The sequence below is a fragment of the Batrachochytrium dendrobatidis genome (assembly GCF_000203795.2).
Source record: "Batrachochytrium dendrobatidis JAM81 unplaced genomic scaffold BATDEscaffold_14, whole genome shotgun sequence".
In the NCBI taxonomy this organism is placed as follows: Eukaryota; Fungi; Chytridiomycota; class Chytridiomycetes; order Rhizophydiales; genus Batrachochytrium; species Batrachochytrium dendrobatidis.
Genome location: NW_006281112.1, coordinates 1 through 25,626, shown reverse-complemented (window position 1 = coordinate 25,626; position 25,626 = coordinate 1). Strand labels below are relative to the sequence as shown.

The 25,626-nt window shown below is 39.6% G+C and overlaps 13 protein-coding genes across 13 annotated transcripts; 5 read left to right on the top strand and 8 right to left on the bottom strand.

Annotated features, from left to right (window-relative positions):
- Window positions 1-386: 386 nt before the first annotated feature.
- Window positions 387-1,643, top strand: BATDEDRAFT_27556 (uncharacterized protein; the record flags this gene model as incomplete). Its single annotated transcript, XM_006681839.1, has 1 exon — window positions 387-1,643. One exon carries the CDS (start codon window positions 387-389, stop codon window positions 1,641-1,643), a length of 1,257 nt encoding a protein of 418 aa, XP_006681902.1.
- Window positions 1,644-1,741: 98 nt separating this feature from the next.
- BATDEDRAFT_35985 (uncharacterized protein) lies at window positions 1,742-4,791 on the bottom strand. The gene is made up of 5 exons (XM_006681914.1): window positions 4,406-4,791; window positions 3,894-4,285; window positions 2,954-3,812; window positions 2,414-2,867; window positions 1,742-2,330 (listed from the first exon to the last, which is right to left on the bottom strand). The coding sequence occupies exons 1-5, from the start codon at window positions 4,736-4,738 to the stop codon at window positions 1,888-1,890; spliced, it is 2,481 nt and encodes an 826-aa protein (XP_006681977.1). The 5' UTR covers window positions 4,739-4,791; the 3' UTR covers window positions 1,742-1,887.
- A 362-nt stretch (window positions 4,792-5,153) lies between these two features.
- Window positions 5,154-5,783, bottom strand: BATDEDRAFT_91800 (uncharacterized protein; the record flags this gene model as incomplete). Its single annotated transcript, XM_006681965.1, has 1 exon — window positions 5,154-5,783. The coding sequence occupies one exon, from the start codon at window positions 5,781-5,783 to the stop codon at window positions 5,154-5,156; it is 630 nt and encodes a 209-aa protein (XP_006682028.1).
- A 256-nt stretch (window positions 5,784-6,039) lies between these two features.
- On the top strand, window positions 6,040-7,614 carry BATDEDRAFT_35984 (uncharacterized protein; the record flags this gene model as incomplete). Its single annotated transcript, XM_006681913.1, has 2 exons — window positions 6,040-6,141; window positions 6,382-7,614. 2 exons carry the CDS (start codon window positions 6,040-6,042, stop codon window positions 7,612-7,614), a joined length of 1,335 nt encoding a protein of 444 aa, XP_006681976.1.
- Window positions 7,615-7,880: 266 nt separating this feature from the next.
- On the top strand, window positions 7,881-8,396 carry BATDEDRAFT_91796 (uncharacterized protein; the record flags this gene model as incomplete). Its single annotated transcript, XM_006682000.1, has 3 exons — window positions 7,881-7,996; window positions 8,079-8,231; window positions 8,306-8,396. The coding sequence occupies 3 exons, from the start codon at window positions 7,881-7,883 to the stop codon at window positions 8,394-8,396; spliced, it is 360 nt and encodes a 119-aa protein (XP_006682063.1).
- A 306-nt stretch (window positions 8,397-8,702) lies between these two features.
- BATDEDRAFT_91799 (uncharacterized protein) lies at window positions 8,703-8,903 on the bottom strand (the record flags this gene model as incomplete). Its single annotated transcript, XM_006681964.1, has 1 exon — window positions 8,703-8,903. One exon carries the CDS (start codon window positions 8,901-8,903, stop codon window positions 8,703-8,705), a length of 201 nt encoding a protein of 66 aa, XP_006682027.1.
- Window positions 8,904-9,153: 250 nt separating this feature from the next.
- On the bottom strand, window positions 9,154-11,829 carry BATDEDRAFT_91624 (uncharacterized protein; the record flags this gene model as incomplete). Its single annotated transcript, XM_006681963.1, has 10 exons — window positions 9,154-9,366; window positions 9,432-9,643; window positions 9,730-9,803; window positions 9,872-10,404; window positions 10,513-10,844; window positions 10,918-11,077; window positions 11,183-11,457; window positions 11,522-11,629; window positions 11,709-11,725; window positions 11,793-11,829. 10 exons carry the CDS (start codon window positions 11,827-11,829, stop codon window positions 9,189-9,191), a joined length of 1,926 nt encoding a protein of 641 aa, XP_006682026.1. The 3' UTR covers window positions 9,154-9,188.
- A 60-nt stretch (window positions 11,830-11,889) lies between these two features.
- BATDEDRAFT_91623 (uncharacterized protein) lies at window positions 11,890-13,032 on the bottom strand (the record flags this gene model as incomplete). Its single annotated transcript, XM_006681962.1, has 1 exon — window positions 11,890-13,032. One exon carries the CDS (start codon window positions 13,030-13,032, stop codon window positions 11,890-11,892), a length of 1,143 nt encoding a protein of 380 aa, XP_006682025.1.
- Window positions 13,033-13,409: 377 nt separating this feature from the next.
- BATDEDRAFT_27550 (uncharacterized protein) lies at window positions 13,410-18,111 on the top strand (the record flags this gene model as incomplete). Its single annotated transcript, XM_006681838.1, has 13 exons — window positions 13,410-13,554; window positions 13,628-15,150; window positions 15,216-15,356; window positions 15,449-15,579; window positions 15,676-15,811; window positions 15,904-16,432; window positions 16,522-16,596; window positions 16,682-17,073; window positions 17,174-17,304; window positions 17,413-17,500; window positions 17,605-17,778; window positions 17,871-17,940; window positions 18,011-18,111. 13 exons carry the CDS (start codon window positions 13,410-13,412, stop codon window positions 18,109-18,111), a joined length of 3,636 nt encoding a protein of 1,211 aa, XP_006681901.1.
- Window positions 18,112-18,695: 584 nt separating this feature from the next.
- On the bottom strand, window positions 18,696-19,337 carry BATDEDRAFT_14086 (uncharacterized protein; the record flags this gene model as incomplete). The annotated part of the gene is made up of 2 exons (XM_006681808.1): window positions 18,696-19,195; window positions 19,268-19,337. 2 exons carry the CDS (start codon window positions 19,335-19,337, stop codon window positions 18,696-18,698), a joined length of 570 nt encoding a protein of 189 aa, XP_006681871.1.
- A 285-nt stretch (window positions 19,338-19,622) lies between these two features.
- Window positions 19,623-20,165, top strand: BATDEDRAFT_14175 (uncharacterized protein; the record flags this gene model as incomplete). The annotated part of the gene is made up of 2 exons (XM_006681819.1): window positions 19,623-19,710; window positions 19,921-20,165. 2 exons carry the CDS (start codon window positions 19,623-19,625, stop codon window positions 20,163-20,165), a joined length of 333 nt encoding a protein of 110 aa, XP_006681882.1.
- Window positions 20,166-20,974: 809 nt separating this feature from the next.
- BATDEDRAFT_27547 (uncharacterized protein) lies at window positions 20,975-22,596 on the bottom strand (the record flags this gene model as incomplete). Its single annotated transcript, XM_006681837.1, has 4 exons — window positions 20,975-21,987; window positions 22,061-22,239; window positions 22,315-22,398; window positions 22,496-22,596. The coding sequence occupies 4 exons, from the start codon at window positions 22,594-22,596 to the stop codon at window positions 20,975-20,977; spliced, it is 1,377 nt and encodes a 458-aa protein (XP_006681900.1).
- A 2,261-nt stretch (window positions 22,597-24,857) lies between these two features.
- BATDEDRAFT_91797 (uncharacterized protein) lies at window positions 24,858-25,157 on the bottom strand (the record flags this gene model as incomplete). Its single annotated transcript, XM_006681961.1, has 1 exon — window positions 24,858-25,157. The coding sequence occupies one exon, from the start codon at window positions 25,155-25,157 to the stop codon at window positions 24,858-24,860; it is 300 nt and encodes a 99-aa protein (XP_006682024.1).
- Between the last annotated feature and the right edge of the window lie 469 nt (window positions 25,158-25,626).

The following is a 25,626-nucleotide window of genomic DNA, read 5'->3' as shown; positions in this document are numbered from 1 at the left end:
GTTGGTGGACACCTGTTTGGCAATTAAAAATATAACAATCACAATGGATATCGAGTTTTAAAAGTGTTGAAACCATAGATCAGGAACCAACCGGAACAACGTTTATCCCCAGCATTGCAAGACTGAGGGTCAGTCCAGTAAACATCCAATAGAAACCCCTGGTAGATCTACCTTGGAACTCTTGAATAAAATAAAGATCTAGTCTTGCCAATACATTATGTGCAAATCAAGTCTTGTGGCTTTTGCCTTGAAGCCAAAACGATTGACCAAAATAGTAATTTTTTCGTGTCTCGAGTATTTGAGGCGTTTAAACCTTTACCAACTTCAAATCACCCATTCCAAAATATATCCAATACAGTTACACTAGCTCTTTTCTGTTTACACCAATGTATCATATGCCACCTACCAAGAGCTTTAAAAAGCTACTAGTCCAGATTGATTCGGCCTTTGAAAACCTTATGGCAGATCTCGAGCCTTTGGAACCATCACCTGCTGCATTGTGTACTCAAGACTCGGCATGGATACTCGCGTCGTCTGAATGCGACAGAAGCGGTATACATACTGGGATGAGTAGAACTCGTAGTGTCAGTGCTGATAGGACTTTTTTAAATGACTGTAATCAAGCCAGTACCCATCTAGAATCCAACAACTCCATGGCCGATCCCATTCAAATTATCAACCGTTCACCATCTTCGTTCTCAGATGCAATTTATTCCAATACTAGCAGTGATATCAGCAGTGCCGATACTTTGTATACGCTAGACACTGTTGAGTGTTTCCGCAACACTCATATCCGCAACCAGACTTACAATCGCAATGATTGCCGCAACAGCAATAAAGCGAATGCCTATAAAGACATGGCTGTTCACAATGCATTCAACAGCGGCAATGTCGATAAAAATGGCGTGGTTGAGCAAACTACTGCCAACTGTGACGACTATAATGACCAAGATATGGCCAGCACTCATCCAAATGCTCGAGTTTTTTTGGCTGATAGCGATCACTTGAATCACCATACTGAAAATGTGCACCAAACCAGCACATCCACTAATTCTGACGGCAGGCTTCTCAATGCAAATATGGAATATGGCTGTCATGTTTTTTCTTCACCACCATCAACAGTTGTCAGCCAACCCGTGCTAAACGCCACGAAACCGTTATCCGATGCAACTTCTCGTGTAGAACACGTTCCGGCCGTATTTTCCACGCTGTCCAAACCAACCTTCTCCAAGCCTTTAACCCGACACCATCAATCAACAAACCAAATCCTTGATCCCCCATCTGATGTTCCACAACATACACCAGATATTACCCATCATCCGCAATTAACGTATACATCCAACAAAGTTTTGTCATTCTATCAGACAATCTCTTCACCTCATGCATTCCACCTTGATTCTGCCTCTATTGAAAAATCCATAAGCACATCATCTCAAATATCCTCAACCTTAGACTATCCTCATACCAAGCATACCACATCCAATTTTACCACAGCAGGACAACTCATTATCCCTTGTAGAGTAGATTCGCGATATATGAGTGGTGATGATGCAGATCCAATGCCTTCTAAACTTCCATTGGCTTCAGTGGACCACGTTTTGCCTCAACCAGAAATCACTGCCTCATATTGGCCATTTCATTAAAACAGTGTTTGAAATATTACAATGTAGCTTTAAATCTCATTTCATGGTTCTATTGTTACTTTTTGGGGTGTTTTGCATGTATAGTATACCATCTATTTCCATATCCAATAGATTCATTAGACTTGATGGTAAACAAGATCAACAGGAGTTGTTGAATAGATATTCTACAGCTATCAACTTGGCAGCACAAAGCAAGATTCCATTACTTGCAAATTATATATTAAGTCCAAAAGTAGTTGGATGATCACAATGGCTTATTTTTGCGTATACGCAACTGTCTACCACCAATCGTGTAGTCATCAGGATCAACTTGACCCCCAACAACCGCTTCGGCACCCTTTGATTGCATTCCAATAAATGTATCATTATCCAAGTTTATGTAGCCCAGTGCAGCATCCCCTGTAGGTCCGGCTCGCCATAGCCATAGAATCACCATGGCCCATAGTGTCAACCACGTTTTTGCAGGACTGACAATCGCGCTAATGGCTCCGTAGAAAATTGCCATGGATAGGGCATCTATGATATGGTACAAGAGAGTGAGAACGACCATCAAATGTACGTACCATCTTCTATGAATTGGACGAAAATGTCTTGGATTTCCTGGTGTGTACAGCAAAGCGGGTGATGTGCAGCAAAACGATAGGTAAAATTCAAGTGGAAGTACCGCATAAACAATCCCATAAAATGCTAAAATATTGCATCCATCATTTAGCAAAAACATCAATAACAGTATACTGCTTGTCAAATGCTCATATTTCAATGTCCCTTACCAAATAGCCAGTTATCAAGCAGTGGTGTCCATGTTCCGTCATCAAACCAAATACCATAAATCATCATCCAGCCATACCTACGGCCAGAAGATACAGAGGCACTTGGCACAAACGCTCCAACAAACCACGGCCCAATCAGCAGATACAGATTAAACAAGTACAATGGGTAAAAAAGATCTGGAAATGTTGCTAGTTCGCAAAATCGAAAAAATGTTGCACGAATTGTAAAGATAAAGTCATTGAGCATATGGTCCAATCGTTCAGTCGGAGTAGCAAAGCGGCTCATGGAGAGATACAGCTGAGCTGCCTTGTTTCTGGAAACAAGCTTGTCTGAGGTGGTTCTGCGCCATGTTTCATACGTTCCCAGGTACTTTGTAGTAAGAACGAATAGTTTAGGAAAAAGTAAAAATCCAATAAAAACTAGAATGTAGCTAATGATGAACAAATCTTTGAACTAAAGTAGATTGAACCCAGTTGAAATATCAGTAAACTCATTGACTTGATCCAACAAAACTACCAAATATATGCTTTGATACGTACTAGAATTCCAAACTGCATTCCAATAATCAGTCCACCGATGCCCGATCTCATTTCTGGAATGCGCTCCCCATCGACACGAAACGCGAGAGAGTGATTAGAAGCCACGCCAGCGTCATCCACAGCAGTGACAACAAGGTTATGAGTCTCGGCATCGTCAAACAACTCGGGGGTCCAGGGAATTGTCCAAAGCGGCAAAAATGGATCTTCGTCGTGCAATGATTTCCACACTTTACCAACACCATGATATGTACCGTTTGCAAGAATGGGTTTACCATCAATCTGAGCAACTACTGATACAATAGCTCGTTCTGACCATACCAATGCACGAATGTGATTTGACTGCTTGATTAAACTTACAGGTTCGTGACCTGGAAGAATAAATCGGCCATCCTTGGGGTTTGTGACCAGTACAATAGGAGGTCTTAGACTGACATAGGCATCGGCAATTAAAGGAGTATCATGTGGCATGGGTAATAAAGGAGTGAAGATTGACAAATCTCGAAACGATATCATATCATGATCTACAACTACGATGCGATACACACCATGACTTTTCAGATCCGCCAACTCAAGTTCAAGAAAAGTGCCTTGAAATGCATACATAATTTCGCCGAGTCCTGCTGCAAGTTTGTGCAAGTGTCCACAAAGCCAAATTGAAACATGCTGAGAGAGAGACCAAAATGAAATGTCATCAGACGTGTGTCCAAAAAGAGTTGTTGATGTTGGGTAATGGCTCATTACAAACGTATGATTGTGACCAAGCCGCTTTCCAGCAAGAATCTCGCCTGCTAAAAAATCCATATCTTTAGTATCAAAGTATCCAAAAAAATTGATGGGTCTAGTTGCTCCCACATCCGGACTATTTATTTCCAAGTAAAAATTGAAATAAAGCATCAATAATCCAATATTTCAGTTTTAATGGGCAAGCAAGCGTACGTACCAAGCATCGATTGCAATAAACGAATATACTCCAAACTCCTTTGTCAAATGAAAGGCATACCCTTCATTCTTGACTGCAGACAAGGTACGATACATATTTTCAGAGCTCTCAAACGACGGAATATTGAAACAATCATGGTTTCCTCGCTGATCCCACCAAAATCGTCCTTGTTGACGACGCAAAACACCTGACGATTGCAAGGCAGTATGGTAAGCAACCCATTCTTCCCGATGCTGAAGAGACGTGAGCGTGCTATGTGATTTGGCGTCTGTCAGATCACCTGTGGCAAGAACGAGATCTGGGGCAATGAGATTCATTTCATAATTGAGGAAATGGTCCAGATGAGCAATACCGCCCTGACTACGAAATCGAGATACGTGTAGATCAGACACCTGGATTCACACATTAGTAAAATGCACCAGTGAGTTATAGATGAGCATATTCTAATTGACTCGTTAAATTAAGCATTCATCACTGGCTATATAGATTTACTAGAGTTCAAATCAACTGACCTGAACAAAATGGAACATGTTTTCGGTTCCGTTTGAGAAGGTATCAAAAGGCCCGACGGATCTATGTGGTATGGAGTCGACCAAAGACATATTAGAACCAGGATGAGTAGCAGAAGATCGTGCAGCACCAGCATGCAGTCCAGCAAGCGAGGCATCATATAATGAAAGGGCATATCGCAGGGTAAATCCAGATAGGAGCAACAGTGTTACTGCAGTGATGATCAAGGAGATCTTGCTGGTATTAAAGTCATGAGTGATTTTGATATTTCTGTCGTCGTCACTACTGTTGTTATCGATACTTTCATTGCCATTATCGCTGCAGGTGTATGACATCTTGAAAGGAAATACTGTGCTGATGTATTGGTTTAACAACTGCTACAACCGTTGATTCAATGTGTATACTGAAAGAGCAGCCAAGGGCAGTATATAGCGACAGACAGTAATTTGGTCAATACAAGAATCAAATCTTGAGATGATAACTTGAAGAGTTGTGAATCTTCAGCAGTAAAGACAAATTCTCAACTTCAACAATTTGAGCCAATGTATTGTCAAGTCCATTTTGCTTTGAATAGATAATAGTTGAATAGTCAGTTTTCCTATTGCAAATTGACAAGTAAACTTAATTCTTTAGTAATGTTCATGAGACTGTTTATCGCTTCAACTCTTATTTAACGCTTTATTCTGCGTGAATGCAACTGCAATAATTTATTAGTTTATTTTAACTGTCCAGTTATTTCGTATCTGGAATTTAATAACCACGACCACCAAATCCACCGAAGCCAAATCTACCACCAAAAAATGGGTTAAACACGGGCCAGGCTCTAGGTGGTCTCCAATTAAACAATGGATGATAGTCAGATCGACGTTCAAGATGTGGTACATCAAATTTGGATTCAACCGATCGTCGTCGTAAGATTGAATTGCCAATCAAAGGCTCTGCTTCCATATCCGGTGATCGCTTTTGTAAATCTGGACTGTCAGTCAGAGATTCCGCTGTCATATCCGGTGATCGCTTCTGTAAATCTGGACTGTCAGTCAGAGATTCTGCTGTCATATCCGGTGATCGCTTCTGTAAATCTGGACTGCTAATCAAAGGCTTTCCTTTCATATCCGGTGATCGCTTCTGTAAATCTGGACTGTCAGTCAGAGATTCCGCTGTCATATCCGGCGATCGCTTCTGTAAATCTGGATTGTCAGTCAGAGATTCTGCTGTCATATCCGATGATCGCTTCTGTAAATCTGGACTGCTAATCAAAGGCTTTCCTTTCATATCCGGTGATCGTTTCTGTAAATCTGCATTTCTTGAAATTGGAATCACAGCGGTATGTACTGCTACGATGATTGATGCTGCTACAATGAGTGCACCAGCGAGCTGCATTCTAGTTGTCTAAATGTATGTTATTGGCAGTAAACTGGGGCAAGTAAACTACACTACTATTTATAGACAATACTCGATGTATGGTTAAAAATAGCTGTGTACTGGCTGTCTGTTCAATACACTTGATGGCTTCGACCTGCTTATACATACACACTGTGAGCCAATAGACGTGTTGGGTTCAATTCTGTATCGCGTTCTGGTTGTAGCCAAATTTGCGTTGTGTACTGATATGAGCCAATGTGTGTTTGTGTAGTCCATGCATATTTGTATTGAAACATACTATCGCTCCATCATCTCGTTGGAAAGTATTCACTTGAAAATCATTGTAAAAAAGCAAGCATATTCTGCAGAGGGTACGGTAGTTTATTTTTACACCAGCCAGCTTGATTGTAATGGTCAACTCTATTTGATTCTACACTTGTGCAGCTACCATTGAAGCCATCTTTTTGCCACATTGCGACCATTTCAAATCGTTTGGTCATGTGATTTTGATTTTATCCAATAATAGTCACGTGAATATTGGTTTACCCAATGGCTGCTGAATATCAAAAATGCTCAACCATTTATAATACATCTCATACATTCACATTTGCCGTAGAAAAGCATGAGTGACTCTCTCAAAGCATATCTGGAAAAGCACTATATGGATGCTCCTTCCTCTTCCAAACTCCAAGCTATTAATAAACCAGGTTATACCAATATCAAAAAAAAGTCCAAAAAATCTTCCAAGCTACTTGCAGGCCAACCACTGCATTCTTCTACGGTTGTTATTGATGAAGATCCGGAATGGGAAACTCCAGTATCTAAAACACAAGCCCGTAAAAAGTCTCGATATTCTAGTACGTTTGACAATGCATCTGGATTTGAAAATGATGATGAGCCCATGGTAGCGGAAGTCAATGACCTTAGTGCTCGTTTCAAGACTCCTGAATCCAGTGGATGGGTGACTGTTCAAGAAGTCAAAGTGGATCCAGATCTCTTACAAAAACACACATCTTCACCGCAATCTCGTCGTAGCGGTAGATCAACAGATTCTAAAGACAGAGTATCCAATAGTCAGAAACAGCGACGACCATCTCCACCACCCTCTTCTGGATCAGACAACGAAGATAAAGCCATTACACGTCGTAGTCGTCGTGCTTCTCCGTCGTCATCACCTCCAGCTTCAAGGTCTCGACCAGATTCAAAGACAGATGCTACAAAAACCATGTCAGATGGGACACGCGCTGGACTACAAACAGGAGATGCTATTCGACAGCACTACGAGCAGGAGGACAGGAAACGACAAGCTTATTTGTCTGAGCTTTCTGAAAAAGATCTAGGCCGTACTGCAGCCACTATATACAGAGACAAGTTGGGTAAAAAGGTAGATCCTGCAGCACAGAAAGCAAAAATGCTTGCCGAACGACGTCGCAAGGAGGCTGAAGAGGAAGCACGCATGCAATGGGGAAAGGGTCTTGTTCAGCAAGAGGAGCAAGCCGAGCTAGCCAAACGCATGCTTGAAGAACAAAATGCACCTTTAGCTGTTTATGTGGATGACAAACAGTTGAATGATCAGCAAATGGCTAGAGATAGGTGGGGAGATCCTATGGCATCTATGGTTCGTAAGGATGCTGATGGTACATTTGATAAATCTGGGAAACTAAAGCGACGACGAAAAAAGGTATACAAAGGTCCGACTCCAGCACCCAATCGATATGGAATTGCACCAGGATACCGCTGGGATGGAGTGGATCGATCTAATGGTTTCGAGGTAAAATATTTTCAACAAAAGCACTCTCGCTCTATTATAGGCGAAGCTGCTTACAAATGGTCGACCGAAGATATGTGATGCACTCGACTGCCATTGACAGGCTTATTGAACAAATTTAAATAAATGTATTTGTAAACTTATACAACTTTTGCAATGCCTTGGCGACTATGCTTTGTGCGTGGATCTAAACCAGAGCATGCAAGTGGTTTTGGATCGAGACAGCAGCTGCCATGACGATCCTTTTTATCAAACAGTTGCCATTTCAAAAAATAAAAGTTAAAACTGTTCTATGGCCTGAGGATAAGACGGATCAAAATGTGGAATTTCTCGATCTTGCTAATGGAATGCAAACAGAGACTCCGCCAGCAGACGGTGGATTGCAAGGATCGCTTCTATCTGGTATTGGCTCTTTATCAGATACTCACACTCTTGAACATATTCTTTTGAAACAGCAGGAAATGTATGGGTTGTTTTTGGGTTTACATAGTCTTTTTATCGATTTAGTCTTGCTCATACGACTTTCGATTTATATTCAACAATAGTCGCAATCGACTGCAATCAACTACTCGTACACTTCAAGTATTCAACATATTCTCTGCTGCCCGCTTCTCAGAAAACTCTGCTATTGTTCAGGATTATGCCAAATTGCTTTCCATCACTCAATCGGATCTAGAACAGGTATTCCAGCGAGTTCGGTGAGTTTACATGTCGGTCCATTCAACCTGTATTACTGAACAGTTTTAATTTATATCTGTACTGATTTCAACAGTGCGCTCAAGCGAACAGTTGCAGATGCGCATGCAGATAAATATCAGCAGGTTATCTCAGAGATTGGACCTATGCCCGAGTTGGAGGACTAGTTGTATAGATCCATTCGGCCATACATGATGCTTATTGTAATAAATTAGGTATACCTTGCAAGCCAACAGAATGGAGTACACTGGATCAATGCTGCCCACACCATTGGCCCTGCCAAATTATTCATCAATGTGTTGTTAAAGTATGAATAGTCGAGTAATTCAGCATATGCTATTGAGCACCAATCAAGCTTATATTAAGCTATCATCAGCCGTAAAGTAACCGAAAATAGTTTAAAATTCATTTTAAAACAGTCTTTAAAAAGTTGCAAGTATAGAATGTCTTTTTATTGAGTCAAGAGGGTCAGACTAGGACATTTCTTGAAGCTTTTGTGTCAAGTCATCAAGTACATTGCTATGGGCTTCGGTTGATTCGGATCCGTCAAATCGTTTTTCAACAGTTATGGCTTCAAAAAGACTTGACATATTAGAGTCGTCGGTTGAGGGAATGACAGCTGCAGAGGCAGTGATGATGAGCATAGCGAGGCATGAGGTGATGGAGAATTTCATATTTGGTTACTATTTAAAAAAATACAGAATAATGAATACAGTAGGCTAGATTGTTGCAGAAACACACGGAATCAACCGACTCTTTATATACAAACTGATGGCAGTCATCTACGATTAACCCACTGAATGTGGTGCACGACGCCTTGTGTGCATAGAAATAAGCAGTCGATGTGGCACTCGACTATCAACCGCATCTTACAGAACTAAAGCCACTTCAACCACACTTATGCAAAACATAGTGTTTCTCTTTCAAAAATATAAACACTAGATAGGTTTATTCTAAGCTCAACCATCCACTCCAAAAAGATGCATGAGATCGCCAAGTCCTAATCGCATATTTCCAATTTCACCTGTTTCACCCTCCCCCAAAGCTTGATTGGCTATATCCTGTTTTCTCTGTTGAAGTTCCAAAATCCTATCCTCTACTGAGTTTTTGATCATGATGCGATGAACAATGACATCTCTGTAATACCAATGTAAACGAGTATAAGTCATTACTTCAAGTAATATAAAACATGCATAACCTACTTGGTCTGGCCAAATCGATGTGCTCGATCAATAGCCTGATTCTCTACAGCTGGATTCCACCATAGATCAGTTAGAATAACTCGATTGGCGCATGTAAGATTGAGTCCAAGCGATCCACATTTTAGACTGACAAGAATCACAAGAATATCGGGATCGTCGCGAAATCTTCTGATCGAGTCATCACGCTGTTTGGCATGCATGGATCCATCATACTAACAAATCCCAGTTAGTGCATCAGTAAATACTGCAGATCCATTTGAAAACAAAATCAACATAAAACCTAAATCATTGTACTTACTCGAGTAAACTTGATGTTGTTTTGGCCGAGCGGGGTTTCGATCAGATCCAACATTTTGGTAAACTGTGAAAATACTATTGGGCTGTTTAGTACAAAGTGGCAAGACAGGGTTATAAAGTCGATCAAATAAAAGATTACTTACCAATTGTTTTTTCACCAGGATGAGATATCCGTATAGCTTTGACATGAAATATGACTCGTTCAACTTTAGTGCTAGAAATCCATCTGTGCAAATTTAGCTCCTCCGATTCAATATTTTTATCAGTTTGTTCTAATGCTGGTCCTTTTCCTTTTCGATCCACAACTTTGTCAATTTTCCCACTATTCTGTTCAGGCAAAAATTTGGCTCGAAATGAGCTTAAAAGTACCAAAGTATCCATAGTCATTACGCCTCGACAAGTTGGACAATTGTGAACAGTTGATGCGTCTTCTCCAGAGCTAAGGTAAACAACAACACACTCCTGGCAAAACAGATGCCCGCAATTTGGAGAAAATACCGGCGTTTGCAATGCATCACAACAAATAGGACACTCGTCAAACGTCTGATCTTTAAGTCGAGCAACAATACTCGGTTGAAGTGTGTCAATGATATTTGCTATCCGTTGTTGCTTTTCCTCATCAGTAGCACCATCGTCGATTTTTTCAAAGTCATGACTAAGTAGCGATGGATGGCAACTGCATTCACAAATATAATCACTAATTAGCATATCAGCAATACTTGCGCTCAAAACTACAGTAATTTGTTTATCGATACATGCAAAGCACAGGCTATTTAGTACCCACCATGCCTGACGTAGCCGCAACAACAATAACAAAATACTGGTGTAGTTTTTCATGGCAGTACCAGCACGCAAGTATGTATTAAACCGCAGTTGCTGTTTTTTCTCCAAGCTCTCGTAAAATTCACGTTCAGGTTGAGTGAATTCCACAGAATCAATAATGATTTTCCGATCAGGAAGTTGAATAATGGGTTTACCATCCAACTCAAACGATTTTGATCTGCGTAAGCAAATGGCCTTCATTACTGCATGTAATCTGCGAATCGCTATTGAATGCTGACCTCGACTAAAAGGTTCAAAGATCTTTTCGCGAAATTGTGGCCATTTACAGTACGGCTAACAAGTTACACATGAATCAGAAACTGTATCTTATGTCGAGAATGATCAATCAAACATCACAACTACACACTTGAATACGAAGAAATCTAATTAAGCTGTACAGTTCGCTGATATTGTTTTGAACAGGAGTTCCCGTTAAACACCATCGATATCGGCTTTGAAGTTCACATGCAGCTATAGAAGCACGAGTACGCTTGTTTTTGATAAAATGCGCTTCATCCAAAATGACTCTACTCATTCAAGCAGAACGATCAGTAACCATACATTCAAATGACAACAAAGTAATTTAGAATAAGGCGTATCAAAGTATCCTATCTAAAATCATTGAAAGTTACCTATGAAATTTAAATCTGAAAAGCGGTCCAAACAAACTCTTGTCCAAACACTTGTCTTCATGTACCTCGTCATCACTAGCAAGATCTCCGTGACTGTCAAAATTAACCTTGGATTTTTTTGTTGGTGCAGGCCATTCTGAACCAAGAACTTGAAATGATGTAATAACCACATCAAGTTTTTCAAGAAATCGAATATCTTTGTTTCGTTTGGATCCATAATATAAATATACCTTGAGAGTGCCTTTTTTTACTCTGTCCGCTAGCTCCTGCTGCCACTGTTTTCAAATCTCAATAAAGATAAACAATTCTTATAGTGAAATGCGGTGTAAAGCAGCATACCTGGAGAAGAAGCGAAACGGGTGCGACGATCAGTGTGGGTCGATGATCTTCTGGGGATGGAGAATTGGATAAAATCAATGAAATACTTTGAATTGTTTTTCCAAGACCCTAAAACCGTTGTGATGTTTGAGTAATTCAGTTGGCATGAGTATAGTAGTTTTATTGCAAGATATACTAAAAGGCTCACCATGTCATCTGCCAAAACTATACATTTGAATTAAAAATGCGGTTAATTTTTCATTCAATTATACTATCAAACAGCAATACATACTTCCTCCTTTGTTGGTTCCATTTTCCATCTTGAGCATCCATTCTAATCCTAGAATTAAACAAACGTATCAATTAATCTAGTTTCTGCTTCAACCTTTTTAAAATATCAAAAACTTGCCAAGCTTTTGATGCTCTAATAATTTAATCTGAAGGTTTTCAGGAGTGGCCATGCGCTGATGGACTGGAGTTACGTCGGTAGTATGTTGAACATTTTCAAGTAGTTTCCGAAGATTCTCTCGAGTTTTGGCAGTGGTAAGTGGAGACTCTTTCAATATTTGATTGTTCATTCCAGTATCACTAGACTCGCTTTCTTGAGAATCATAAACGACAATCGGTTCATTATATTCCAGTCCGGTATTTGCAGTCGAAAAAGCCCCATCAGTTTCCCGAGAGGATTTGGATGCAAAGCGATTAAAGGCCGAGTTTTTAGCAAAACTGTTGCCATTATTCAACGAGTGCACCGGAAAGGTAAATTTAAAAGGATCGTTGTTTCTATCGTCAAAATTACCCAGAGCTTTTTGGTGAGCACGATACTTGCTCCATTCTAAATGATGTGATTCGTCCAACGTATATGCATCAGGTAAATTGGATTCATAGTCAGTCTTGATGGATGGGTTGAGTTCATTTTTGACCAAAGTTGAAGGATGCAAAAATGTTGATGGTAATGTTGAGAGTCGAGATTGAATTTTGGCAGATGCTCGAGAGTCTAGTCGAGATGGCATTTCATTTCGTTCCTGTTCCATTAGCATACGAGCAAGCTGCTCATCTGCCTTTTCTTGTTTTCTTTTTTCAATGAATTCATCGCTGTTTTCAAAGCGTTGAGGACCATTGAGCTCCTTGAACAGCTTCATAGCCAACTCTCTATCTGTATCTATAGTACTAACATGTATAGAAGGACCAGCAATGAGCTCAGCATGCATAAGCTCCTCATCAAATTCTGTTTGTAATTTACGAGCCAGCTCTTCGTCATTGTTGGCAGTTATTTCTGGAATATTAAGCTCCAGTACTGTCTGATCGTCGTAACTGGTAAAATAATCAAATGGACTAGTCTCGCTGCTATCGTAGTCATAATTGTCTGTATTGCAGCTCAAGTCTATTTCCACAGGAGTTGTAGTATGGTTGGCATCAGGGTTTTTGGAAACTAGAAGTACATGATTGGTGTCGGTTGAATCGTCAGTATCATCGGTGTCCCATACCCAATCATGCACACGGACGGTTGGATCTTGATGAAATGGCTGCATGGTTGGAATGCTTTTGGGTGCGATTTCAACGAGTTGATGTCAAAAGTGATATTTTCACGTGACTGAAATCAAAGTCATGTGACAATGTCCGATCTTTGCTCAGCGCGAATCATTCGAGTTTCCAGCATATTATTAATGGAAGCAAGTGATGATTCCACCATCAGTCGCAATATCGATGCTTGGGAAGCTATGTATGCTGAAGAAAATGAAGCATTGCAATTAGGAGATACTAGTGACTGTCTTGGAGCACTTGAATTCACTGACCCTTTTATTTCTACTCAACACAGCGGTATTAATGGTATCATGACTATCACTGTGTTTGTAGTTTGATTCGTATCACCGTTGTAATAATCTGGATTTATTACTGTTGTGCATGAATGATAGAGTTGTTTCAAAGCAATCCACATCGAGGATCGGGAGTGACCGGACTTTTTTTTGACTGCGATGATGGTCTGGACGTATCCAGCGATCACACGGGCGACCCTTCACAAAGAGTTGCCAACATTCAGACTAAAACTCATGGTAAGAGTTCAAATGATAGATTATCAGCAAAAAAATCATACTTAATCTTGCTATATCCATTATTGTGCTTCAGATCGTCACCGAGTAGAACACCGCAGTCATCACACATTTTACTCTTCTCCACCAGCATTCACCTCGCCTTCCTTTTGTACGGACCAGCCTATGCCAGTTCCTAGTAATCTTGATATAGTTCGAACCAAAAAACCTAAACTTGGCGATTTATTCCACAATTCAATTGAAGATGATGTCCAGTTTACTTTTGGCACTGCATCTGCTCTTGACAGCTCACAGGCAGTCGAGACTCGATTGAAACTAGATGACATTATGGATCTACCATCACAATCTTCTATTACATCCCCTTTTGATAGAGATCATACTTCCATTGCTACCCAAGAAGCAAAACTGTCACTCATGTTTTCTGATACAGATGACAACAATGAGGATACAGAAAACGACTTGCTGCTTCAACATGCTCAACAGCATTCGAAAATACATCAGGAAATGAATCAAGAGCCTTCTACTCGAGTTGACAGTATATTGAATCGCATTTTTGTTTCAGACGAGAGTATTCCTCATTCCTCATCTAACGAACCAGAGATTCACCAGATTGCTGGACTCAAACGATCTCGAACAGGACTGTTGTTTGATAGTGGCGATGAGGATGGAATAAATGAATACGATTCGTTTGGACAATCATTGTCTTCCCCTCAGCGTACTCGACAGCTGGAGTACAACTACAGTGTTTTTTCTCACACAAATGCAACCGCCGAATCGTTCAATTCCACCGCGTCTTCACTTGAGCTTAAAAAAGGTGCTGAGCAACCCACTTTATCAGCACCTCAGAATCATCACAATGCATTGTCCATGTTTAGAACCAGTGATATTCTTAATGTAACTGCAGACTCATCCACCCCTGTTAACATGGCCGCAATTAGAATGGATCCTGTATTCGCGATGATGCAAAATAGTAAAACTGCTTCTGCAATTACACCAACAAAAAACAATACTCCCGCATCTTCCTCAAAACACATACCGCCACAAGATCGGAGAGATAAAGCGACCCAACTGGATGAGTCATTGCGAAGTGCAGCTCAGTCAGTTATGGCTCAGATTGCTGCAAAAACCCTATCTTCTAGCATTACCGATGCTACAGAAAAAAATACGCCGTCTAATCGCGATAGTCTGTTGTATAAGCATGCACCCACTGATCGGTCATTTGTAACTGCAGTGACTTCATCTGGAACACGATTTTATTTTCCAAAACAACTGAAAAATGGACACTCTAGTAAACGATCCATTACAGCTGATCTAGCTAATAATCCCTCTACCTCATCCACAAAACTAAACACTAATTTAAGAGAAGAGGTGATACATAAAGAGTACCTGTCTACACCAATTCATAGGTTAATGGAGCAAGTCCAAGGAATTCGCACACAGCTGCAAATGGACAAGATGCTGGCTGATGAACACGCTAGCCGCAATATGGCTTTTAATCAATCCTCCACACTCATTAAACTTGAAAAGAAAGGCACGGCCGAGGCTTTGTGGGTTGATAAGTATCGACCCAAAATGTATGTTGACATGGTTGGAGATGAGGTGAGTTTTGTTTGTAATTGATATATTTTGAATAATCAAGTCAAAACTAAACTTGAGTTTTTTAGCAACTAAATCGACAAGTGCTTACTTGGGTAAAGCAATGGGACTATTGCGTGTTTGGAAAGCCCGTGAAACGAACATTGGCCACCATGAATCAATCTCAGTTTCGAAAAAAGTCGCTATTTGACCAGCACAAGGCAAGTGTTGTAAGATATGCATTCAAGTTTTTATACAAGCAAAATGACACTATCACTTATACAACTATCCTTTATTGTTTTGTCATATTGGCGTTTTACAGCCAGTGGATAAACTTCAACGACCAGATCGCCGTATTTTATTTTTGTGTGGTCCACCTGGTTTAGGCAAAACCACTCTTGCTCATGTTGTTGCACATCATGCCGGATACAATGTTGTAGAAATCAATGCCAGGTACGTTTTGCTCGACTTATTATAGAAATATACATGATTAAGCGATTTCGGTCAGCTATTTACAACGAGGTGATACTGCCATAAATATTGGAATAGTGATGATCGCACTACAGCGGTGCTCAAGGACAAAATTATAAGTGCGGTGGAATCCCAAGCTGTTATGGGCAACAAAAAGCCTAATCTGGTGATTATAGATGAAATTGATGGTGTTAATGCAGGCGGCGGTGATCAGGTAAGACTATTTCAATATTCCTGTTTTTGTATTGTGTTGTACACTATTATATCGGCTAGTTTTTATTTATATTCATTTACAATGCAAACCAGGCTTTTATCAAAATGCTGATCAAATTGACCGAAACCAAAGATAGTGCAGAAGACTCTGACTTCAAATCATCCAAAAAAGTAACAAAGCTCAAAAAAAAGGTACAACGCCAACTTAGACGTCCCATAATATGTATTTGCAATGACCAATACGCTCAAGTTCTTCGACCCCTTCGCCAAGTTGCACAAGTTTTCACGTTTCGTCCACCTCCATTTCAAGCTTTAGCAAAGCGTCTCTACGAGATATGTCGATGGGAGGGACTACATGCTGATCTTCGCACCATGATGGCGTTGTGTGAAATGACTCAAGGCGATATGCGATCTGCAATACATACGCTTCAGTTTTTGAGTAGCAAAGCGGACCATTTGACAAAGGAAATGCTGTTGGGAATAGATATTGGACACAAGGATTTTTCAAGAGGATTATTTAAAGTGTGGCAGATGCTGTTTAGTATGCCTAGTGTGAAAGAAGCCAAAAGAGTCGGATATATGACCAGAGACGAGATTGACGCAAACAGAGCACCGAAACAGGGTAAGTACTGCGTATGCATTTTAAAAATAGCATTTGTGGAGATTGGTAGTTTCATTTCTAATATTTGGTTATACTTTGCATCATTATAGTTCAAACAGACGTGTATATCGACCGCATTGTTTCTACTCTTCAGCATGCAGGAGAATATGACAAGATCATGCAAGGTAACTTTATTGCCATGTATATACTTTTCAGACCAAAATTTCATTTTATCGATGCTTTAAATTATTATTACTGAGCCACTTCAAGGCTGCTTTGAATTTTACCCCCAGACATCTAGATTTGAGACGATGCGGTCTACATCTCAAAAACAATTACACTCGGATGATATTTCTGACACTACCAACATATTCGATCAACTCGAGTCTCGTATCACTCGCAATCAACAGTTTGAACTTATGCCTTATCAGCCCTATATGTTGGTTAATTTCTATCGCCTTTTTGCCAATGCTCAAGGACGACACATGAAGATGGAATTTCCTCGAGCAGATTATGCCGCATTTGTTGCCAAAAGGGAAACGGAAGGTATCATGCAGACGTTTATTACGGCTGCCAAATGTGGAGAGTGGAGACAGATATCAACTGTTAGACTTGAATTGGTACCGTTTTTGGTTGCAATTTTGTCACCAGAGCTTCGACCAGTAAGTATCTGATTATACCAACGTGCATATGGCTGCAGCTTGCTTGACTGATTTATACTGATCTATATGCGTACATATTGGATATGCAAATGTATTCTAGGCAAACATCCAGTCACTGAGTCCGACAGAACAAGCCACGCTTGATCGATTGGTATCTATCATGTCGACCTTTGGAATCCGAATGATACCCAAAGTTAGGCCCACGGGTCATACATTACTTGAATTTGATCCGTAAGTTTTTAAAATTGTTCAACTCCTCAATGTTTAAATATGACAATGCTGCTGTTTGAGGTTTTAACTATATCTTATGCCGTGATGTGACAACATAAATGAGATCAGACCTATTCATGATATACTGATACTGGATCAGACGCGACAACCCATAAATGAGCCATCACAAACAATCAAGCAGCTTATATCTCACGAAGTACGTATTAATTTCTTACAATCATGCTTTATTGTTGTACATCTGGTTCAAATGCAGATCATGAACGACTGGAAATTGACATGGCTTATGATTTGCATATTTAGATTGAACGCAACATTGTTAGAAAAAAAGATTTGGCGATGCAGAATGAGATGGCAAAACGAAACGCTACCACATCTAGCCGTGTATTGAATCCAGAAGATAAATCCACAGTATTAGCCGAAACATTAAAGAAAGCGATTGTATCTAGACAAGTAATGGTTCCTATTGAAGAACAGGTACGTTTTAGGGTTTGACCGTTTGGTTATCTACTTTTGAATGACAATTCTGGTTGCTTATTGATTGTGCCATTGCTTTTGACTATGATTAGCCTGTACGTGACTTTTTTGGTCGACTGGTCGATACCAAAGTACCCACAGTCCTCGCCATGTCTGATAAAGGTAGTATGCTGTGTATTTTAATCTGAAAATTGATTTACATGACTCTGTACTGACCAGTTTCTGACTGTAGAAAACAAAGCACCAGAATCACTGGTGAGGCTAGCTTACAAATACAACGAAGGATTTTCCAACGCCGTTCGAACAACTGTCTATGTGAAGGACTTTTTTTAAATGGCAACATTCAGCTATTTGGATGTGATATACTTGAGAATGAATGCATGAGTGCAAACGCATGACTTTGTCCAGTGCTGAATCTAAATCATTACATTGAGTATTGACATTAATAAACCGAATACAGACATGACCGATATATCTCGTATCAATATACACCGAGTATGTCATCTGAATGCTTGTCAGGAAACTTGGTACACATTTTTGAAAGCTGTAAAGATCCAATAGTATGTGTATATGCTCAACACTTGTAGTTTAGTGAATTGGGTTCAACTCTGATTCATTGTCCTTTGCGGTTCCTTTTTAACAATCGGTAATTCGAGCTATTTGTCTGCAATCCGTGTCAAATCTAATCTATTTTTATCTGAATGGCTTTAATGGCACTTGGAAAAAACTTGAAAGTGAGCAGTCTTGCCATAAGCATATTGCTTGACCCTGTCAAACTAGATAGTTTCAGTTGCATGAAGATGTTCTGGTGAGTTGCAAACCCATTCTTCACGCTCATGCTCAGTCCAACAAAAAAGGTAAATCAAGCAGCTTAAATTCAAGTACAAGTTTATATACAAAGCAATGCAGATGAGCGACTATTTTGGGATAACCACAATATTCTCAGCACTTAGTCCACTACGTCGATTTAGTACTGACAAATAAGTATTCCATCCCAATGCAATGACATTGACAAACAGTGCCTGATGATGGACAGGAACAACATAAAAGTTGATCAACTGGACAGCAGGCCACAGCTGATAGTTTCCTATAAGCGCATCTGGATATCCCTTGACCAGCTTGGCTTTGATCTCATCCATGGTACGATTTTCCATGATTCCAGTTGCAGCAAAAAAGATACCGATAAATGTCGGAGCAAAAAGCAGTTGGTCCAGAGAGACTCTGGCCAGAAGAGCTTGGAAGGGGTTAACGAGACGAATGCGACGGTTGAGTAAGCCATACCATTTAACCATGGCTGGACCACAAATGGTTGTTCCAAACGCTGTTTGGCGAGCGACACGGAGCAAATCAACCAACTCGAGTGGAGTCTGTTCTACTCCAACCTGCGCTATCACATCTCCTGTTCCAAAAAGTACTCCTGAATACCATCCCAGTTCAATGTAAGCTACATGAAAGTAGTATCAAATGCAAGACAATACAAGTTGAATACCAGTAGTCAATGCCTGTGTAAGCATTGGTCGTTGTTTCAAATGCTTGCTATACCATCGAAATACAAACATGATACCAACAAGTTGTTGATCTGGTTAGAAAGTCAAGAATTGCATTTTAGCTTTTAAAGTTTGCTCAGCTCATCGCTATATTCACGTCAAAAACACCGAACATGTCAGTGAATAATAACCAGTCGGTCATGAAATGATTGATGACAGTTTTCTGAGTAATATTATGCTGTTTAAATGCTTTAATTCACTTGTTTTCTGGCGACCAGCATGAGAACAACAGCTGCATTCCTGAAGCGTGCAATTATTATTTTCTTGAACTAGAACGCGAACACTTGAATACTGTCAATGTATTGCTCGCCATGCAGTCTAACTATTCCTGTGTTTGGTATTGATGGTGCTGGAAAATCCTCATTAATATATCGTTTGAAAGGAGGTAATATTCCACTTGTGAATGCATTATCTATACAAAATTGCATTTGAATTCACTTGGATTACTATTGTAACTAACCATCAAAATTCTAATTCTTCGACACACTACTGTAATGTATAATAGATATAAGCAAACCACCACCGACAGGTTGGGGATTTTCGACAACGCAAATAACAACTTGTGTTCAACTACAACCATCTACTAAACAACCAGCTTGCCTTGGTTTCATCAATCCCATACCCTTTTGTTGTACCAAAAAAAAGACAATTCGTATGAATTTATACGATTTAGGCGGACTCGAGTCCATTCGAGCAATTTGGAAAAACTATCTGGCTGAAGCTCATGGATATGTGTATGTAATTGATGGATTGGATCTGACACGTTTAGGCGAGTCTGTCCAGGCACTGAAGGATATTTACTCGTTTCCTAAAATGCAAGGAAAGCCTTTATTAATGTAAGTAAAACCATGTTGGTTTTCAACAAATGTGAACAAAAATAAACCAGTCATATTAAACTTGGACCGTATGCCATTGTGCTTAGATTAATCACAAACCAACATTCGACAGATTGTATCACACTCGAAAAGTTGCATAATCATTTGCAAATGGCTGGAATACCAATTGATAATGATTTGGTTTCAATCAGAGCATGCTCACTTTATACACCTGGTACTACACCTGATCAGTTGTGGACAGACAAGCCAAATGTAGACAAATCTATTGAATGGTTGTGCGTAGCTATTTTCTCCAATATCCGGTCAATCAATGCGCGGATCAAGACAGATATGCAGATACAGCAACAAGAATGGGCTCAATATAAATTAGAGAAAAAAGTACAGTTGGAAAGTCGAGCAGCATTAGAATTACCACCCACGCTGATTGAAAACAGTGATAAACATGATTCTGTATGCAAAACTCAAGAAAGCTTATTCGAATCGAAGAAATCTAGTATACACAGATCGGATGGAAAAGTACATCCAATACAATGTTGCGTTTAAACAATAAAAATAGATTCAATTTTAGTTTTAGTCACAGTAAAAAAATCGATAAAATCATCAAGCACATATTTATCATGAGCAGACATTGTCCAATGATATCACCGCCATCATACAGTGTATTTGAAATTGCCAAAATAATAATAAAACAAATGGATGATCAATTATAGCCAATAATTGGGTAAACTGTGCACACTCATATACCTGAATAGCAATATAACCTGTTCATTTACATTCAGTAGATTAATAACAAATACACCAAAACTGTAAAATTTATCCATTATTAGCTGTATCACCGACACAGTCATCCATAGTATCTTCCACAACCATCCTCTCATCTATTCCATTGTTCAAAAGCTCATCATTTTCTTCAAATACATCAACAGGATCAACTCCGTCTCGAGTTGGTTCAGTTACAGGAAACGACAGCCAATGTCTATTCCACCCACTGTGTTCATGAAAACTTGGCACAGGAAGAAAAAAGCTGGATCCATACCCCGGAACACTGCTCCTATTATCATGACCACTGTCCCCAAAACTAACAGTGCTTCCTCTTGATCTCATGCGCGTGACGGCTGCACTCAGTGACCTTGACGAAGCAGTATCACGATATTCAGGAACAAGAATAACGCTTGCTCGATCATATGGAATTGTCCGAGGATGTAGTCCTAATAGATGATCTGTTTCAGTACTTTCATTTGCTGGCTGCCGTGAAGTAAAATGTGGTGTCGCGGTGCAAGGCATAGTTGGAATGGAGCGTGGAGCCTCGGTGACTTTTGACCGACGTGGATCTGTCACATAGGATGCTTCAAGTGTCGAGGATGTAGGTAGAGATACTGGTAGCTGTGACCGAATTTCTCCGCCTACAGTCGCGCTAGCAGATCGCATATGATGCACTCTAGTACGTCTACTTGATTCAATGCTACCATTCGCCACAATTGAATCCTTTCGTAAACTTGACCAAATGGGGAACCCAGCTGGCTTTCTTTCCAATCCTGTGTTTTCTATAGGATTGTTAATTTCTATGCTGGTAGTGCAACCGTATTCTCTTCCTGAATTACTTTCAATTTCATCATCATTGATTAGACCATCGTCTTGCATGGATGATTCTGTTTGAACTAGCTGTTCAGCCAAATGTTTTCTTTTTCTAAGAATACGAATCTGCCGCTTTACCCATCGACCAAACCAGTGAATATGCAGTGGAAAAGTTCCTAATGCTAGGATCATCACATAAAGGTATTGGTACCACACGACATATGCACGCCACGCAAAATATAAATGAAATACTAGTATATATAGGTATTTGTATTAGTTCAGTTTAAACCACAATAGTTGCTCAAAAATACTTGAAAGTGTTACCTATCCTGGTCAAGAAAAACAGAAATCCAAACAGGTATTCACTTCTAAATGATCGCTTCATGTGACCTAGAGCAAGTACAATAGTGGGAAGTTCCATAAATGCAGCGATTAAAAATGCACCTGGAAACTGCAGCACAATAGATGCAATGATGACAACTGGATATATAAGATGATGGAGCCTGAATTGAAATGTTGGTAAAGATTAGCCATATCCGACTGCTGATACAAGTAATCGGATACTAAATAATGCCTACCATCCAGTAATCAAATCTATTTGTTCCTTGTAGTACCACCATCCGAATATCAAATCGCACACTAGATACGAAATAAAAAACATGCTGGAATAGCAATGATGGGTTGAACCCCAAGTGTAAATTAGCAAATGAAACCAAACATTGTTTCAACATAAACAGACATTGCAATAGTTGGACGTACGAACAAACGACAGCAGCAGGATCATTCAAAAGTGGCATCATGGATAGATCTGAATCATGGGTGAAATAATCGTAAAGAAACGGCAGAGATGAAACAGTCATGAATACAGAAGACGTGGTGGTAAGTATCCATGATATTTGAGCAGGAGTGGTGAATGCTGATGGCCATAAACGCAATGAGCCAAAGAAGAGAATGGATTGCAGAATCAATGAGCAGGGAAATGCGACTGTGGATTACATGGAAAGATATTGAGATTGAGTTAGCTTTTATTGACAAGCAACGAATATACACTAGCAATGCAACAGGACAAAACCATTCCGACTGATGGATTCATCCACCATAAATAAAACATGCAATGGGTTCAGTACGAACGGTAGCTGCAATCATCCAACTTAAGCAATAAGATGGCTGGACTGGACAGTCAATACCATTCACTCAATCCAGTGTCAGTGCTGATAGGACAAAGCAAGACTAGTCTTGTTCAGCTTATTGGTAAAGCATAAATAGTTGCAGCACAATGCTGCTCTGGACAAATATAAGGATTCCCTTCTGTTATACTCAGCAAGCTCATTATGTAGTCAAGCTTACTATAGACGGACGGACACAAAAGCACAGTCCAGTCTAGACTTGGAGCAGCAGGCATACAGTTGAATACCAGACTGGTGAGTATATTTGGCAAGCTTGTAGGATTTTGATAGTTATGATATCAATTGCTTGCAATAGAATCCAGCTGGCTGATATTGTTATAATGAGAAAGGGTGTTTGGCTTAGTAATGCATCAGCCCTGATAAGCCACTCTGATGGTCTGAAATGCTGTTTAGTCGGACTTGGACTAACAATCACTTGACTTGCTGTTAAACTATTATCGAATGACTTGATTGCAATATTCACGTAAATGGAATACTTGTATTTCAGTGTATAAAACTGTCAGTTTCACGGAATAATGAATATCGATTTACTGAGCAACATTGAATCATTCACAGCCGTCAGTAAGGATGAAAATAAACTGGAAATGCATAAAAATAAAACTGTCAGTAACCATCATCAGTATATTCATGTATTCAAGACATTCGCTTAAACTTCAACTGCATTCTTGTGCGGTTGTTTGTTGCTTGTGTGATTCTTACCACTGAATTCACAGTATTCTTTTGATACTTGAATGTGTTTGAAGTGCAGGTTTATATTGTGGTTGCAAGTTTGCATCACCATCAAACATGAACGATTCAAGACTTTATATACAATCAGATTCGTGTATAATAGCATGTTGTAGTCAAGCGTACACAACATTCATCTGGATGCTGATAGTTTGAGTTTACTACTGCACGATATTTTGAACAGTCAAAATGGATCGAGATTGCTCATTTCTTGACTCGTTCAATGGATTGTTACTCTCATAACTGCGTCATCATCTTTACAATATGTTCAATATTGATGCGAATCCATCCAAAAAACAAAACGTACAATATGCTAATTATGATGTGTGTCAAATAACTGCTAAACAACAGTCATCTGGTATTCTACACACACTGACCCAAAACGGTCCATTAACCTGATTATATGCCATCAATGTCAACAATGTCAATCAATACCATGATTACCTTTATTTCAGATGTTATTTCAAAACAACCATCAATTGATAGTGACATGCTCATCTTTTACTATAAATACGTTACACATCAACTTGAATCAACCATCTTGCACTGTATTATTTATTAATCCAGTCACTCCAGTCACTCCCATTACAACTAATCCAAATGCCAGTTTTGCTTGTCTGGTGTCTTTCATTCAATAGTATTTTCAATGTCTTGTTGATCACAGACCAACGGATCATACTACACAATCCACATCCAGTCATTGTGGTATTGCATACATCGGGTTTATACACAACCAACACATATCTGGACGACCATACCATTGAACAAGTTATGATGTATTGTAAAAACTCGTACATCAGATACTCTAGTTCAAAAAACAACGATCGCACATTTCAAAAACGCAACCATTGTTTTCATACCAGCTGCTGAATGTTTACTTGTAATATTTGTTTTGATACAAAGTATAGTTGCATATCGGACAAGCTCAACGATGTGGCATGTATTGGAACAGGAATGTGATGCGAACATTCGATCAATGTTTGGTACAAAATGAACACAAAACCAGTAAACTTCAAGAGTTCAAAACACAGTATTGTCCAGTCAATCTGATGACACCCATCAAACAAAACCGGCTTTGATACACCAACACCGTTATTTAGTGTTCCATTTTACGCGAATACGACCATAAGTGTAATGCATTAGTTTATTAGTTTATTCTAAATTGTGATTGTCCAGTCATGATGTCTGGATTTAGTTAGTTTAATAGTTTAATAGTTCCAGGAACTCCAGGAACTGGATCTCCACGAAGGCCACATGCTTGAAGTCCATGAAGGCCAGAAATGAGTTGCTCCAAAACCTCCAAAGCCATAAGATCGACGTTCAAGATGTGGTGCATCAAAATTGGATTCGAATGATCGTTTGTTTAAATCGGAACCATCAACCATAGGCGATGCTACCGTATCTGCTGATCGTTTCTGTAAACCTGCACTGTCCGATGCTGGAACTGCAGCGGCATTGACTGCCACAATGGCTGATGTTGCTACAATGACTGCACTAGTGAACTGCATTTTAATCGTTTAAACGTATAAAGATTGTTGTTGATGAGTCGAGCCAGGTGTAAACTACACTGCTATTTATAGACAATACTCGATGCACGATTAGCATACGATTGTGTATTAGTTGTGTCTGACTAATACACTTGGTGGCTTGAGCTTACTCATACACACTGTGAACAATAAACATATTCATTGGTCCAACTTTGTATCGCGTTCCGATTGTAGCCGAGTATGCATTGTGTACTAATTGTAAGTCGTGTGTTTGTGTAACCGATGCACACTTGTATTGAAACATACTATCGCATTGTTTCAACATCCATTACAACGTATGGTGTTGTGAATGATTACAAGACAAGTAGACTGTATCGAATCTGTTCAAATGTAACATGCTCAGCCATGTGAACACTTGTGTTCTTGTCCACATTACCAGCCAAAAATATTTCCATCGCGACTTGAATTATACACGCTATTTCGACCATCG

Excerpts from the sequence above, each read along its gene's own strand:
- BATDEDRAFT_35985 (XM_006681914.1), bottom strand. The coding sequence starts at position 4,738 with ATGTCATACACCTGCAGCGATAATGGCAATGAAAGTATCGATAACAAC. Across the intron at positions 3,813-3,893 it reads TTTATTGCAATCGATGCTTG|TCCGGATGTGGGAGCAACTA; the intron begins GTACGTACGCTT and ends GGAAATAAATAG. Across the intron at positions 2,331-2,413 it reads GCTTGATAACTGGCTATTTG|CATTTTATGGGATTGTTTAT; the intron begins GTAAGGGACATT and ends GCAATATTTTAG.